Source organism: Electrophorus electricus, chromosome 17, assembly GCF_013358815.1.
Source record: "Electrophorus electricus isolate fEleEle1 chromosome 17, fEleEle1.pri, whole genome shotgun sequence".
NCBI classification, from domain to species: domain Eukaryota; kingdom Metazoa; phylum Chordata; class Actinopteri; order Gymnotiformes; family Gymnotidae; genus Electrophorus; species Electrophorus electricus.
This window is the reverse complement of record NC_049551.1, coordinates 2,702,338-2,719,851: the sequence shown is the minus strand read 5'-3', so window position 1 is coordinate 2,719,851 and position 17,514 is coordinate 2,702,338. Positions and strand designations below refer to the sequence as shown.

The 17,514-nt window shown below is 40.4% G+C and overlaps 2 protein-coding genes across 2 annotated transcripts; both read right to left on the bottom strand.

The window, feature by feature from the left end:
- Positions 1-1,853: 1,853 nt before the first annotated feature.
- LOC118242847 (olfactory receptor 1496-like) lies at positions 1,854-4,337 on the bottom strand. Its single transcript, XM_035535755.1, has 3 exons — positions 3,354-4,337; positions 2,105-2,239; positions 1,854-1,997 (listed from the first exon to the last, which is right to left on the bottom strand). The coding sequence occupies exons 1-3, from the start codon at positions 4,335-4,337 to the stop codon at positions 1,854-1,856; spliced, it is 1,263 nt and encodes a 420-aa protein (XP_035391648.1).
- A 4,834-nt stretch (positions 4,338-9,171) lies between these two features.
- LOC118242846 (olfactory receptor 1-like) lies at positions 9,172-10,170 on the bottom strand. Its single transcript, XM_035535754.1, has one exon. It carries the CDS (start codon positions 10,168-10,170, stop codon positions 9,172-9,174), a length of 999 nt encoding a protein of 332 aa, XP_035391647.1.
- Between the last annotated feature and the right edge of the window lie 7,344 nt (positions 10,171-17,514).

The following is a 17,514-nucleotide window of genomic DNA, read 5'->3' as shown; positions in this document are numbered from 1 at the left end:
ACACTTCAACATAGGGGGCCCTGCTCACACATGTATAACACTTCAACATAGGGGCCCCTGCTCACACATGTCTAACACTTCAACATAGGGGGCCCTGCTCACACATGTATAACATTTCAACATAGGGGCCCCTGCTCACACATGTCTAACACTGCGGTGCACCTGAACAGCATTCGTTGCCCTCTGAATAATGCAATAAGGGAAGTTTTGTGAGAATTCACTCCTGTTAGGCAGGGTAAGGTATCTCAAGGTTATGTGAGTAACAAAACTATTTCTTTTGTTTGGTATCACACTAAGGAAAACATTTGCACAACTCCCAGAATGCATTGCTCTCCATGGCAGTGTACAGAAATGGTGAAGGTGTGCCCACATATAAAACATTGGGAGCTACTGAGGATGCAGTGGTATTAAGAATAATGACCTTAGTATATATTTGTGAAGTAGATACTCATATCCTGCCTTTGAAAAACTCCTATACTGGGTTAAAAGAGAGCTTGTGCTGCTGTCTCCTAAGACCTTCTCTTAGCACAAATGCAAGCACACGACGGTATTTTCCTCACTTCAAGCAGGCATGTAGAGAAAAGTTCAATTTGTCACAATGGGAGTTTGACTACGAAAATCACCTCACTAAAAATATATCTCCCAATTACTAACTACATACAACAGATTTAGATTTTTTCCTAAGATTTAATTATATTTTCCATTTGTCATTACATATTCATGACTGAACCAGCCCCATATTGCTCGTCCAAAAGACAAATGGAACTGTTCGGTTCTGTGCTGACTACAGGAAAGTCAAAAAGATAATGAAATTTATGGAACTGATTTTGACTCAAAATATAATCAGGGAATGTAGCAGCATTATGGTGAAGATGTTGGCTTTTTCACCTGTGATGAAACTACTTTAAAAATACACTTAATCAAACTAATGGTAAATATTGACATCCATTATTTGTTGGAGAGGTATATCTTCTAGTCATCTCCTGCTTAGAATTTTTTTCCCTTCTGATGTTGTTAACTTGTGTAAATTTCTTCTTTCTTTTGAGATGTCTGATTTTTCCAGCTTGACACAATCAAATCATAACCTTTTGACCTTTAATTGGTCTCTCCTTTATTTTAAATATTTACTTGGATTTACATGTGGGAAATGTGCACACTGCACAAATAGTAGATTTTGGTCACATGCTGCTCTTTGGATATTTGACAATTAGGATTTTTCGCTTTGGACTTGGCATAAACGATGTTAGACCATGGTGGTTCAACAAGGCTGTCAATGTATTGTTCTACTGTTTGCTGTCAAGTTCTCCTGAATTACTCCTATAGACTGACTTGAACTATTGGTTTCCAGATGAAAAGTGCTTCCATTGCTCTCAGGGAGTTTTTCCTTGCCACTTGTCACCTTGACTTGCTGCTTAGGTGCCTACACTTGGATTCTCTGTAGATAGGATTTCTGTAAAGGTGCTTTGTTCTAACATGGGGAGGCTTGGCAGGATGCATAGACGAGCTGTGTGACACACAACGACGTTTATTGATAAATACGAAAGACAACGTAGCGCTTAGGCTATTGCAAGGTCAAACACTGACAATATTCACATTTAAACAAAAGACTTATATGCTCACACACTAACAATACACAATGATGAGCAGGTGTGAAACACAGGAAGGGCGTGGCCATATGGACGAATGCACGAACACAGACACACACACACACAGGGAGACATTTGGAGAGAGGAGCCGTACCGTGACAGAGCCCCTCCCTAACGGTGCGAATCCTGGCACACCAGCCTATCAGGCTATGGCCCCAAAACCAACGCCAAATGGCGAGGCCGGAGGACTGAGTGACCCGACACGGGTCAGCGTGAGCAGGACAGAGGGAAGAAGACAGGAGCCAAGACGACAACAGACACATGGACGGACACACTGATGGGTACAGGCACAGACACGAAGGGAGACAAAGTGACAGACACATTAAGTGTGACTGGGACTGGCACAGTTACCTGGACAGGTACATGAACAAAATTCAACAAATGGTTGTGAATAAGTCCAGGGAAGCTGGCAGGAGCCCCAGCTTGTCCCCCAGGCGTCGGCTGGGTGGGAGTCTGACTCTGCTGTGGGGGTTCGCCCTTCGCCGAGTTGGGTGGCGGCGGCTTCTCTGGCATTGGGGCAGACGCCTCAGGAAGCGCACCAGCGGTTTTGCCTGTCTCTGGGGCGGGCACTGGTGACGCCTCCTTCTTGCCTCCTTGAGGCGTGCGTGTGCATTAGGTGAGGGAGTGTCCTCAGGTGACGGTGCCACCTCTCTGTGAGTCACGCGTGGAGCTTGCTGACTCTAGTGCAACGTGCCCTGCGCGAAGCCTTGGGTGCCCGATGCTCTTTGGTCTCGGAATCAGGTTCACGTCCTGGTACTCCTCACTCCGAGGTTTGGGAGGAGGGGCCGTACCGTGACATTTGTGGTGACAGCGCATGAAAAGCACTATACAAATAATTATCAAATAGATTTTTCCTTTTCTATAAACTACATATCAGTGCGCAATTAACTCATTATTTTATCTTCATCCAGCCATGTCATCCATAAACAAATGTTGTGAATAATTTTACCTCTCTAGATAAAAGCTGCACAAAAAGGGTAATTGCTAATATGCATCACATGTAGAGTCACCGCCAAAATCGGTGTAACAAAGAGCAAGAGAGAAGTACTAAAAAAATAAGTCACAAAAAATGTATTTTTTCCATAAAAAATCATATGCGTACTTAAGGGATTTAAATACACAGCCTATATTGTTCATTGATGTCATAAGATCAAAAGAAAAAGTATTCAATTTCTCATCAAAAAAAAATGAATGGCAACAAAAATTTACACTCCCCTCAAACAGTTTTTTTACTTTTTCAGTTCAGTTTTTCACTACTGTGGATCTGACATTCTGAAGGAGAACTGAATATATAAGAACTCTTTTATTGAGTTACAAGCATTAAATATATGTCTGAAAAACTTTTATAACTTTTATCTTTCTGACAATGTAATTTAAAAAAAGTAATTATATATTACTAATCCAAATATATCCAAAAAAAAAAAATAAATAAAAATAAAAATATATATATATATATATATATATAAATATATATATATATATATAATATATGTATGTATATATATATATATATATATATATATATATATATATATATATATATATATATATATATATAATATAAAAACACACCCAAATATATCCAAATCCAGATATAACAGAAATGATTTCTATAACTGACCTGAGTGCGCATTCATGAACTTTTCAGACTGTAATTCTGGATCAAATTCATCATAGAAATAGAAAATCTCATACTTAATTCCTCACAGCTTGTTTCATTGCAGACTTCATCTTGGATCGTTTGTAGAGTACTTTAATTGACTGCATGACCTCCTCTGTCTTGAGAGTGTATATGATTGGGTTTAACATGGGTGGAATAGTTTGTGTAAGAGCAGTGTTGATTATCCTGATATTTGTATCTATAGATGTTGTAAGAGCTGCAGTGTAAATACTAATAATTGGTACATAAAACAAAGCCACTAAAATGATGTGAGAGGTGCACGTTTTCATAGCTTTGATTTGTTCACCACCACGTGCAATTTTCCGCAATGCAACACCTATACAAACATATGATATAGTTATTAATATCAATGGAATGTAAAGCAGAGCAGCTGTACAGACATAACCCATTACAGAATTGATAGATTTATCATTACAAGCTAATTTATAGATAGGTCCATGATCACAGAAATAGCTGTTAACTGTAGTAGATCTACAAAAGGACAATCTAGTAACCAGAGATACAAGAAGAGCATTTACAGTTACAGAGACAATCCACATAATACCTATGATCAGACTCATAGCTGTTTTGGTTACAACAGCATGATACCTCAGAGGGAAACATATGGCAACCAGTCTGTCATAAGCCAAAGCAAGCAGAGTAAGAGACTGTAGAGTCATAAAGCAATACACAAAAAACATATTTGCCAAACAGGCTCCATACGATATGTACTGGTTATCAAACAGAAACATGTCCAGAAGCTTTGGAACAAGAGCAGAGCTCCCACACAGATCAGAGAAGGCCAAGTTGAAGACTGCTATATACTTTGCAGTGTGTAGACTCTGTGCCAGGTATATGGTGCCCATTATAAAAGAATTCCCTAAAACAGTCACAGCGTACACAAAACATAAAAATACATAGTAGTACTTTGCATGTGGAATGTTGTAAAGTCCACTAATGTAAAATGTTGGACGAAAAAATGTTTCATTCATTGATGACACAAACTGAGTGGAAGTCATGTTAACAGTCATCTGTCATAACCCCTGTAAAAATAATGGTTTGTATTCAATTTCTGTTAAAGCATTCAAAATTAATTCTTTGTTACAATGTAAATGTGAATGCTAATATTGCATTGGAGTAACAGTAACAGCAAATGAACAATAGTAATAATCTTATTAGACTTGCATGAGCGGTGAAAACCCGTTGATGCTACCTTACTGCAGAGGAGACAGAATGCTGATATATGTACAAAGATCAGATGTATTTATTCTTAATTCTTGTTGACATAATTCCCTGTAGTACTCTGCTTGTTTTGACCTTTAACATATGGTGGACTAATTGCTGTTTTCTTCTGAAGCATCATGATGTTTTCATTTATACGGCAATGACTATAATCTCCAGTGGTATATGGGTTGGGGTTTTTTTTGTGATTGTTATTGCTCTCTTTGTAGATCTAAAAGCATTGATATCTATTCTAGCCTGTAACAATAACATCATGGATTGTTTGTATCACCTCATGCGTCACAAATAGGAATTAAATGAAATCGAAAAAACTAACAGAAATCATCAGCAATAAAATGAAATCAAATAAATTAAGATATAACATATAAAGCACAGAACTACAAAAAATTAAATGTAATAAATTCATTTAACAATAAAAGGTAAAATATTAAAAAATAAAATGATGTCACAAATCTTTTAAATGGTCTGGAAAGTTCCTTATATAGATTTATCCTTCACTTTAACTCATGAAGTCCCTAAGTGACATACTGAACATCCTGTTTGCACTTATAAGACAATTTGTGAATTTGTGTAGTTATGACTTCATGTACAAAATGCTGGTGTGCTATATTATCACATGAGACAAACCTAGCTCATTTTAAAAAGCTTCTTTTGTTTCTAAATGTACATTCCATCCCATTTTAACAGGTCTAATGCTTTAACATGTCCTATGTTACACATAACCCATTTGACCCATCTTTTTGCATATCAGTACTGAAACTGCACTTTGGCTTTAGCTGAGGCACAAGCATTTTACTATCTTATGTTGATCCTATTTCAATGCCATTTTAATTACTTGTAGTCTGAATTTCAAGAACCGATACAGTATTCAGGATGCATTCAGTATCAACACTGGATATGCCAGTGAGTTGGAGGGATGTGAAGATAGCTTGGATGAAGAGCCTGATTATACAAAGACATGGAGAGTGATGAGTAAAGTGGGTCAGATGATTTGGACAGAAGTGAATCAAGTGAGTGAGATGATATACTACAACCAAACATAAACCTCAGACAGCAAAATACAACCATATAAGTGTGTCACAACTCAAGACAATTTTCATACTCCACTGGAGTACTTCAGAAAGTTAATAACAGCAGAAATGCTTCAGTTATTGATGGAACAAAAAGATTTGTACAGTGTACAAAAATCTAAATGTTATGGCAATGTTAATATCACTATTAAAAATGAAAATATTGATTGGCCTTTACCTGCGTATGGAAGCAAATCATACATACTGGGGAAAATTATAACATGGTGGCTAACGTCACAGCCATTTTCAGACCCTGCTGGCTTCTTTAAATTTTACTGGCAGCACTGATTTGTCATACAGACAAGAAGAGGACAAGTGTTGGAAGATGCATCCATGGCTGATTGATATGTTTCTCAAACAATGCCTAGATATCATCCCAGAGGAGCACAACGCTACTAATGTACTAATGGTGTCCTTCAGAGGGACACACAGCCCAATAAGGCAGAATGGGAAGGGCAATCCCCATTGAAATTGGGCATTCTGCTCTTCGTCAAGAGTTCTCTGTGATTTTATGGTCTTTGAAGGTGATACTGGGAAGAAAACCTTACTTGTCATAGGAGGTGGTGATGTGGTCAAGCTATATGAAACAGCTTGGGTCAACCTGTCTCTCATTTCTAGTTTTGTGAATGTCATGTATTTAAACCCTGTTGATTGCCTTGGTCGTGGCTGTTCATTGTTTGTTTGTTTGGATGTTTGACTGTTTGAATTATTGAATTTGTGTATTTTTCCTTGTGGTTGTTTCTTCGTACTCCATGCCTTTGTGTTTATCCTAGCCTTCGTGTTTCCCTTGCCTTAGTTAAAGCCTGCTTTCCCATGTGCCTTCGTGGTTGTACATTCCTTTCTCTGGTTGTACATAGAGCTCAATGAACCATAGACTTTAGATGTGCACGTAACTGGGGTCCTTGACATAAGTGAATGGGTAGGATTAGTACTTGCTGGTCAGTAGACTGTTTTTCTACCACAAACTGTACAATGGAGCTTCATTTGTTTAAGTTAGAATTAATGCATATATTTTTTTACCAAAACACTTGATACTTGAAAATCATGGGCAGAGCACATGAGCAGGATCGATAAAGTAGCAGATGATGGAGAACGTGGAAAGCACAGAGAACAGAAGCAACTAATAAAGTGGAGGTGTGCGTGACGCAGGAGGGGGTGCATGAACTGAGTCAGTGGAGTGGGTCAGGCTTCATTAGAGGAAAGCAATAGTGGCTGTGGAAGCTTCTGCAGCACTATGTTGATATCTTTGTGGCCATGGAGGACGGAGCACTGGACTGACAGCATCAACACCAGCCATGCTGCACCAATTTGATAACACCATCACTTGGTCATGTTGGCTAAAAGAGAGGCTGCAGAGCAAAAAGTGAGGGATAGTGTGGCTTTGGGAATGGTCAGTGCCGGTGCTCTTGCTGAAAAGAACGGACAACATCTCGAGCTTCTGCACGGACTATTGGTTGCTCAATGCTATCATCAATCCCTGACTCTTACCTGCTCAAGAGAAAACAGGCACAGGTGAGTAAATAGAATGTAGCCCACTCCCACAAGTCCAATTAATGAGATTAACAAAAAAGGCACAACACGACGACCCCAAACAATGGATAACTGGAGGGACAGGAGGATGAGGAAAGCAAAAACTTAACACAGATCAGGCCAGGAACAGCGGGACAGGAACAAAAACATCACATGCACCGGAACAGACACATGAACGAACGCAGGAAAGGACACAAAAACAGGAACAGGCAGGTCCGCAGGTGAGGCCACGGGTACGGGTGCAGTGGCAATCAGCGGGGGCAGGTCCGCAGGTGAGGCCACGGGTACGGGTGCAGTGGCAATCAGCGGGGGCAGGTCTGCAGGTGTGGCTTCAGGAACAAATAAGCACCATGAAAAAAATGAAACAACCAATTATCCTCTTTCATGAAACACTTGGCACTGCCTTTTCTACTCTATTTTTGTATTTAGGCACTGAGCTTAGTGCAGCTGTTTAAAAGCTGTAACATGACAGACTATGGAGATGCTAATTACTTACCACACCTTCTTTATTATATTCTACATCACCTAACACTCCTGTACATAGTTATGACTATACCTGCATTAAAAAACTGGACTGAATGTATTGGTACTGGACTAGTATTCAGAAGATTGCCAATTCAAGCACCACCATTGCTAAGTTACCTCTCTTGGGCTCCTGAGCAAGACCCTTACCATTATTTGCTCAAACTGTACTCAGTCACAACTAGAAAGTTGGTTTAGATAAAAGCATCTGCTAAATGATTTTATTTAAATATAAATCTACCAGATACATATTTTGCCCTGTGCATTAGTGAATATGAATATATTATTTTAACCTCAACTCTATAAAACTGGCATGTGACAGAAGAAAACATCTAACTGTAGGACAAGCACACACATTTAAAAAAATCCCTTCTGACCTAATAATGACTTTTGTCCAATAAAATTTATTTTAAAATGTTTAATAAACATTTACAGTAAAATTCTTTGTAATTCTTTTAATTTGTATATAGTTGTCATGTTGCATGCTCAGTGGAACTGACAGGACATCACTTAAGTCAAGCTCTTTCGTAGGAATGTTTACCTGAGTGTGAGAACATTTTCCTTGAAAAATAACTGCCAGTTAATTTAACATGAAAAAAGTCTATTCCTCAGCTTTTTTGCTCTGAAACTCATTGAAAACCCAGATATACAGCTCCAGAAAAAAATAAGAAACCACTCCAATTCACTCACTCCATTCAAATGTTTGTTGAATTCCTCCACAATTTTGACAATTATTTTCATTTAAAAAAAAAACATGCTCTAAAATACAATATTTTTATCTGGAATTTGGAAGAAATGTTGCCTGTAGTTTATAGGATTAAACAAAACTGCTCAGCCTGGTCAAACACATACCCATCAATTGTAAAATTAGAGAAACTGATAAGAGATCACTACAAAATAATTTTTTTATGGAGCTGTATTTCGTTGCAATGACAAAAAACACTAAAAGTTTTGGTTTATTTTAATCCAGTAATTCCATGGTTTTGCTTGGGCATTGCTGAAGAAAGCACAGTAAAAATCTTTAGAATATCGAGATGGAATGAAAACTGTGTACAATGAAACACTTCTGGCTACATTAAACAAATTTAAAAAATTCAAAGTTCTCTATTTAAATATATCTGGCGGGTATATATACTGTAGTTTATCTACATTTGTGGCAAAACTGTGTTATTTGAAACGCTCCAAAAATAGTCAACGTCATCCGTACCTTTGAGTCTTATGCTGAAATGTATTATATTCAATTTTAAATAGTAAAATATTCAGTACATTTTAAAGCAAATGTAAACAGCATCTCAAGGTGACTCGGATACATGTTATACAGATTAAACTACAATGTATTTAAGTGTAACACAGCACACAGTACAACAGTTGTAATAAAAGATACAATAGTTAGAGTAGCAGTCTATAGAGGGTCACAGTCTGTGAGCGCGTCAGCTTTTAGTACCACTGAGAATTCTGTTTTCTTTAAGATACTAAACTATTGTTATGTCAGTTTTAATTACTAATTGCTAATCACAGGCCCTTCCATCACATAGTTTAGCTTGGCTCGTCTGTAAATTACTTTAATAGACTGTAATATCTCCTTTGTCTTTAAAGTATATATAATGGGATTTAACATAGGTGGAATAGTGTGCGTCAATACGGAGTTAATTATTCTAGTATTTGGATGAATATATGTTGTAAGAATAACAATGTAAACGCTAATAATTGGGAGGTAAAACATAGCCACTAACATGAGATGAGAAGCGCAGGTCTTAATAGCTTTGAGTCTGTCAGCACCATGTGAGAGCCTGAGCAAGGCAAAACCAATACAAACATATGAAACAGTTATCAGTATCAGTGGAATATAAAGTATTGCAGCAATACAGATAAGTGCCATTATGTAATTCAAGGTAGTATCATTACATGCCAGTTTATAGACTGGGCCATGATCACAGAAATAGCTGTCAACTGTAGTAGATCTACAGAAGGACAGTCTGGTAATAAAACCCACAAGCAGAGCAAAGACAATCAATGCAAAAACCCATATAACACCAATGATCACAGCCATCGCTGTTTTGGTTACAACAGCATGATACCTCAGAGGGAAACATATGGCAACCAGTCTGTCATAAGCCAGAGCAAGCAGAGTAAGAGACTGTAGAGTCATAAAGAAAAAAACAAAAAACATGTTTGCCAGACAGTCCTCATAAGAAATGTACTGTTTGTCAAACAAAAACATTTCCACATACTTTGGAATGACAGCTGAGCTTCCACACAGATCAGAGAAGGCCAAGTTGAAGACTGCTATGTACTTTGCTGTGTGCAGCGTGCGTGCCAGGAATATAACACCCATTACAAAAGAATTTCCTAAAACAGTAACAGCATACACAAAACACAGAAATATATAGTAATATTTTGCATGTGGAACATTGTAAAGTCCACTAATGTAAAATGTTGGACGAAAAAATGTTTCATTCATTGATGACACAAACTGAGTGGAAGTCATTTTAGCAGTCATCTGTCATAACACCTGTAAAATGTAAAATGTAAAAATGTGGGTGGATGAATAAGTGTTGCATTATCAAAGGACCCTACATAAGTCATATTATCATGAGACAAATATACCGTTTACTGCAAGAAAAATATTGGAATAGATTTCACAATACAAACTGTCAAAATAGATTGTCAATAAATTGTCAAAACATATGCTGAATGAGCAAGAAATGATAATCTCTGCAATAAATATTAAGCAAGAGTACAGGATGTTAAAAAAAAAAAAAAAAGATTGCCAAACATTTGATACCTTCAGCAGCAGTAACATAATATTAACAGAGATCAAACACATTTATAACAGACCTATGCTTATGTCATCCAATTAAAGCACACCTCCAAAACACAAACCTCTGAAGACAGGCAACCTAACTGGCAATTTAAATTATTCATAAAGTGATAGGTATAGATATGTCCAAAAGGTAAATGTCCAAAAGCATATATATATAAAAGCATATATATATATATATATATATATATAATATATATATATATATATATATAGCTACTTTTCCTGGACTGCCAACAACTTCACAAGGTCTTTCACAAGATTTTTCACACAATATAACAATACAATACAACAATGTCAATGAAACATCTGAGAGACGAGAATATCCAAAAGGTAGCACAGAACATCCAGCATGGTGAGAGAATGGTTGAGAGGAGACAAACCAACTTACATTTGGGCTGGGGGACGGGTATTCTATTCATATAGGACCTCGTACATTTTTTGTGAAGTGTAGCTTATTTATTATTTTTTGCCCCTTGGACAAACCATAAAAGTGCCACAGTAAATAAGAAATTAATTATGTCATATGATTGGTGAGGTGATTGGATTCAAGTAAATAGCAATTTATAATATTTGCATGCTGGGATAAGTAACATGTATAATATATAAGTGTTTTTCACCCTGCAATACATATATTGCCACGTGTGGGGTTTGGGTGCAGTCCCCATGGAGTACTGTCACACTACGTCACACTATGCGCATTCAGGCAGTCCAGTCTCCAGGATTCCGCACATCCCTCATGCTAGATTTGTCCTAATCTCACACACACACACACACACACACACACACATCCACATACATACTACATCACCACTTCAATTAGCCACCGATCATAATCCCCTGGATTACTCTGTAGAGTTCCAAACCCTAGCTATAGAAGGTAAATAGAATGATTGTGCTGTTTGTGGAGGGGCCTTAAGAAAAAATTGCAGGCAGAACTGACCTGTGGAGAGGAATACCACTGCCAGTACAAATCAATAGGACAATCGCCGTGTTAATGAGGGAACCTTCCGACATTACGCCACACCTGTCACACTCTGCACTAGCACACTAAACACTGAAATGCTTCCCTTCTTACTTATTCATTCCTTTTCAAATCTCTTAGCAGACTGGAGGTACTCTAGATTACCAATTCTCAGAGGCTAGATTCATGGCCAGGTGTTCTCAGCTATAGTCCCCTCAGCTAGGGAGTGTCTGTGTGAGAAGCAGGCTATTGGATGGAGTTTGGGGGACTGACCAGAGTGCTGGAAAAGAACAGCAGCTCTCTCCAGCACAAATGGTATGGCAGTGTTAGGGTGCTAGCCAACAGCTGCGGAGGTAAATGCGCTCTTAAGATCCTGAAAAGCATGAGAGGCAGCAGCAGACCATGTAAAGTGCTGTTGACTGCCGCGACCAGCTGCCTGTGGTTGCAGCATCAGACCAGGTAAAGTGCCTCTGTGATAGTGGTGGAATTGAAAGAGTGGATGAGTTGTCACTAGAAGCCTAAAAACCACTGCAAATCCTGGTAATCTTCCCCAGACCATCACAGACCCACTGGCAAACCGGTCATGCTGACTGGTATTGCAGGCAACAAAACATGCAAGACGGTGTCTCCAGACTCTTTCATGTCTGTCACATGTGCTCAGTGTGAACCTGCACTCACCTGTGAGGAGAATGGGGTGCTAGAGGTGGACCTGCCAATTCTGGAGTTCTCTGGTAAATTCCAGTCGAGCTGCATGGTGCTGGGCTGTGAGCACAGGTCCCACGAAAGGATGTCAGGACCAATATGCCACCTTTTGGTCAGAAACTACAGGCAACACCTTCAGTTCCTTTGCCGACCCCCTCCCTGCTCTGCAGCCACCACAGGCGTACAATTCTGCCCCACCTGGCACTGCGGTTCCTACAGCAATGCCTATCCATGTGCTCCTTTATTTTGTTTCTATTCTTTTCCACCCTATGTTCTCATTTTCCTGCCTTATATGAAGGCCCACAGCATTCGTGATTTTTTTGGAGGAGGTCGCCACATCTCCGGAGCTGCCTGGCCCACCTCCACCAGCATGGCTCCATTGTGGCTGTCCTGTTGGCCTTCTGCTGTGGTCTTCTACTGTGGCACCACTGTGACTCCTGTGGCCACTTCGTTTGCTTTTTTGTCTGCCCCTTTATTTTTCTGCCTCCTATTGCTGGCACTGTTCTTGTCTCTGCGGTCATGTTCATTCCTGTCCTTGGCACCTCTGGCATCATGGTTCCCAGGTGATGCCTAGCCATGCTCTTCCTTGTTTTGTGTCTGTTCTTTGAAGTGGATGCATCTGAAGCAGGAATTGGAGCAATCTTGTCACAGAGGTCAGGTGAGCCACCAAAGCTTTTTCCTTGCGTGTTTTACTTATACAAACTCACTGACACTTGAAAAAACTATGATATAGAAAGTTGCAAATTGTTAGCCATGAAAATGGCTTTTGAGGAATTGAAACATTTTATTGTACTCATTATTGTACTCACTGACCACAAAAATGTTGAATATATTTAAAAGGCAAAGCAGATGAACATGCTCCAAACTAGGTGGGTGCTGTTCTTTAACAACTTTGATTTTTCAGTTACTTACCATCCAGGATATAAGAACATGAAGGCAGACACACTGTCTTGACGGTTCTCTGGTGAAAGTTGAATTAATGAAAGCACATTACTCCACATCACTCCAGTCAACTATGTAACCACAGGGTTACCAGTCAGCTATGTTCCCCTGGATCAAAGAACAACTGAGGTTCAAGCTGTGGATGGCAGGGTGGGCCACAGCCAACAGACATAGGAGGAAGCCCACATCAGGTTGCAATGGGTGGTCCAGTGGAAAAGCTGCAGGCTGACCAAAGGATGAGGGAGGTGCGAGCCCTGCAACCTAGCCAGTGGGTGTGGCTATCCAACAAGGATCTTAGGCTGAGACTTCTGATGCCATGTCCCACAGAATGAATAACAAATGATAATCTCTGTAATATATATTAAACATATTATTCCTATAGTACAGGAAAAATAAAAATATCTCCAAAGGTTTGATCAAATACGTTTGGAGCTGGAACAGTAGAGATCAATCACATTTATAACAGATGTATATTTGCATCACCCACTAAATCACACCTTCATTCCCCAACCTCCGAAGAGAGGATAAACTGGATTACATGCTTTCCTGGTGTCACGGTTGACTGGTCATCCAGCAGGAGGGACACGCCCACTCCTGCTCAGGATCACAACACCTATTAATTGTGTTCACCTGTTCCTTATTGTCGTTCACCACTATTTAAACCCACAGGTCCCAGGAAGTAGCCCTGCACACATTAGCGGACCATGGAGCTACATGTCCCAACACAGCGCAACGCTACTTGGAATATCACAGAATGTGCAGCCACCTGGAAGTGAGGCGAAGTAGCCCTGAATGGGCACACCTGCTCACTGTCCAGATGGCAGCACTGGAAGAGCAGAAGCAGGAAATCGGAGAGATTTGCTCTTTAGTGCAGTCTTGGGCAATGCGTAAATCTGCAAGTCCTGAGAGTCGAGTGACCTCTCCTGCTACTCCACCTGTCCCTGAAAGGATAAGGTGTTTGATTGCTACCCCAGAGGTTTACAGGAGAGCAAGACCCAGAAAACTGTGAGGGGTTCGTGGTACCATGCAAGCCAAGCTCAACGAACTGCTGGTACAATACCCTTATACACTTCCCCTAGTTCCAGCTGCACTTGAGCAGTTAAGGGGAGCCAGATATTTTGCAAAATTAGACCTACGCAGTGCTCATACGGATCAGGGAGGGTGACAAGTGGAAGACAGCCTTCAGCACATCCTCAGGGCATTATGAGTATTTAGTCCTGCCATCTGGTCTAGCCATGACTCCCTCAGTCTTCCAAATGTACATAAATGAGGTCCTAAGGGAGTTGCTGGGTAGATCCGTCATCACTTATATTGACGATATCCTGATCTATTCCTACTCCTGGGGCCAACATGTGCGTGACATATGGGCTGTCCTCCTTACCCTCTTGCAGAACCACCTCTACTGCAAATTAGAGAAATGTGAATTCTACTGCAGGGAGTTTCCTAGGATACATCATCCAGGAGGGCAGTGTACGCATGCGATCATGCAAGGTGCAGGCAGTAACGGGCTGGCCAAGACCACAGACACGAAGGGAATTACTGCGTTTCCTAGGGTTTGCAAATTTTTACGGACAGTTTATTAAGTCCTTTAGCACTCTGGCCAAGCCCCTCACAGATCTGCTTCGAGGACAGACCAAGCAGATAAAATGGACCACGGAGGCAGAGAGACCTTTCGGAGAGCTTAAAACCGCCTTCTCTATTGCTCTGGTGTTACAGCAACTGGACCCAGAGAAACCTTTCATAGTGGAGGTAGACATGTAGGATGTGGGAGTAGATGCTGTGTTGTCCCAACACAGGGGAAAGTCAGGACAACTGAAGCCCATAGCTTTCCTTTCCAAGAAGCTAAGCCCATCAGAGAGAAATTACGGGGTAGGTGATCAAGAACTCCTGGCGGTGAAACTTGCATTCGAGGAGTGGAGACATTGGCTGGAGGTAGCACGACACACCTTTATAGTCATTACCAACCATAAAAACTTGGTGTACCTCCAAACCACCAAGAGATTGAACTCCAGGCATGCCCAGTGGTTGCTCCTCTTCTCTAGGTTTATTTTCTGCATCACCTATAGGGAGAGAAGACCATAAGGATGGATGTGCTCTCTCAGCAACACAATGCTGGAGCTGATTTGTGTGCAGATTGCACCTGCAGCAAAATGCACTCCACCTACAGGTAAGCTGCTTCTCCTATCCACTCTGCACCCATGGTCTCACATCGTGGTATATTTCATTACAGACCTGCCTGTCTCCAAAGATAACAGTCATTCTGGTAATAGTAGATAGATTCAACCCCCGGTTGAGAATATCACTAGCCGGTACCCAACACTGCTCCTCCAAGACATAACTTTCTCAGTCAACCAGGTAATGGAGAACACCCCAATGCTGCCAGGAGTCCAACAACCTACACCTACACACAGTATAGACTAGACTTAAGGGGAAAAACATACTTGGGGCTTAATTTCTTGCATCCTCTCCCAAACTTGAAGTCTTTAGTTGAGAGCCATACCCAAACCCCTGGTACAAATGAAGGTGCGAGTCCCCTCCCATGGTCTGCATTGTCCTTGTGTCTTTATAACACAGACTCTCATTATTTAGGGTTAGTGCACTTTTATGTTCAGGTTTGTTTTCATTTGTTTCATTAAACTCATCAGTGGAAGACATGTTTGCGTGCTTTGTTCCTGCATCTTCTACGCTCATGACAGAATGTCACATTTTTTTCAGTGGAACTGGCAGCCTGGCATGCTATTGCGGTGTTCCCTAGAGATCACTGGGGCTCGCTCAGCTCCGATGCTCTCCGTGTGAGAATGTCCCAGAGTTCTCCCAAGGAATAACGACAGTTACCCCAAAGCTAGCCCGGGATGTCAATACTGCCACCACCTCATACCTGGAATTCGTCTGAGGCACCGCTTAATGGAAAAGAGCCACTACCAAAACTTTCTTGAGCTCAAACTTTTAAAACTTTTAGTCAAACATTTTGTCAAATGTTTTGGTAGGAATGTTTACCTGAGTTGGGTAAATTCCACCATTTCCTTGAAACATAACTGTTAGCTAATAAATGTTTTGTTTCAGTGGACAAAAAGCAGTATTTTAAATTTTTCAGTCCAATAATTCCATGGGTTTGCTTGGATTTGGTTACTACTTTTAAAACCACTGAAGGTGGGCACTACTGAAAACAGCCAAGTTATCATGGCACAGCCCCCTCCTCCTATGAATTGTTTAGTCGTTGTCTTTTGGGTGTTCGACCTAGCCTATGCTATTGTTAGCTGCATTGTCTGGTGGGGGGGGGTTGGTTTTAAGATTTAACAGTCATTCACACAATGACAGTACTGCACACATAGCACAGACTACAGAAACTGCACCTGCCAACAATATCAAGGATAAATGTAAAAAGAAAGGAAAAAAAACATTAGTACAAAATGTGTAAGCTACCACTGAATGAACATTTAAAGGCAAAAAAACACCACCACACTGAGGGGGGCTTGGGGGGGGGGGGTGATGGAGAGAGGGAAAAGAAAAAATATGTAAAAATTCAGGGAGAAAGAAAAAAGGGGGGGGGTCCTTTGAAATCTACAGTCATGAGACAGATAGCTGATATGATGTGATGCAACAGCTATATGATGATATGATGCAACAGATAAGTCAGAGGAAATTGCATTAGTGGCAGAGGGGAACTGGAGTAGCTTTAAGTACTCAAGAAAAGGATCTCATGTCTTACAGGACTTACGGGTGGAACCTCATAACGTGGCTCTGTTTTTCTAATTTGGCAAAATTTAAGAGATCATTCAGCCAGTGAAAAACAGATGGTGGGACAATTGACTTCCACTTGAGTAAAACGTGCCTTCTAGCTAACAAGGTGGCAAAAGCTATAAAATCTGCCTTGTAACTTAGCATCAAGAGGGTGGATGGCAGCACACCAAACAAGATGGTCACAGGGGTGGGATCAAGTGTTACATTCAGAATCTTGGAAAGAAGTTGGAATATGTGAGACCAATATTTATGGATGTAAATATTTAACTGCAAGATAAAAACATATGGATTAGACAAGCTGGGCCTTGCTGACATCTATCGTACAGAGGACTGATATGTGTGTGGGGGGGGGGGGGGTGAGAGCTTAACTTTATTCCAATGAGTGCGAGGTACAATTTTGAATTTTGAAAGAGGCAGAGTGTATACAGTGTAATATTGCTTCCCATATATCATCATCTCCCAGCTCCTCACCCAGATCCTTCTCCCACTGGCTTTTAATTGATGAAACAGCGTGGTTGTATACCCTCAGAAAATTCTGGCATACATGTTGGAAATCATACCTCCCTCATTTGAGGTCGGCTTTAGGAACTTTCAGGTTCAGAGGGAAAATGGGGTGTTTGGGCATGGATGAAGCTACAGACTTGTAAACACTGCAGAAATGTATTGGTGGGTAA

Bases quoted from the DNA above. Each gene is read 5' to 3' on its own strand.
- LOC118242846 (XM_035535754.1), bottom strand. From the start codon at position 10,170: ATGACTGCTAAAATGACTTCCACTCAGTTTGTGTCATCAATGAATGAA.
- LOC118242847 (XM_035535755.1), bottom strand. From the start codon at position 4,337: ATGACTGTTAACATGACTTCCACTCAGTTTGTGTCATCAATGAATGAA. The intron at 2,240-3,353 runs GTGAGGAATTAA...GCACGCCTCAAG, and splicing joins AGTCTGCAATGAAACAAGCT to GAGGCAAGAAGGAGGCGTCA. The intron at 1,998-2,104 runs GTCAGACTCCCA...GTACCTGTCCAG, and splicing joins GGGCGAACCCCCACAGCAGA to GTAACTGTGCCAGTCCCAGT.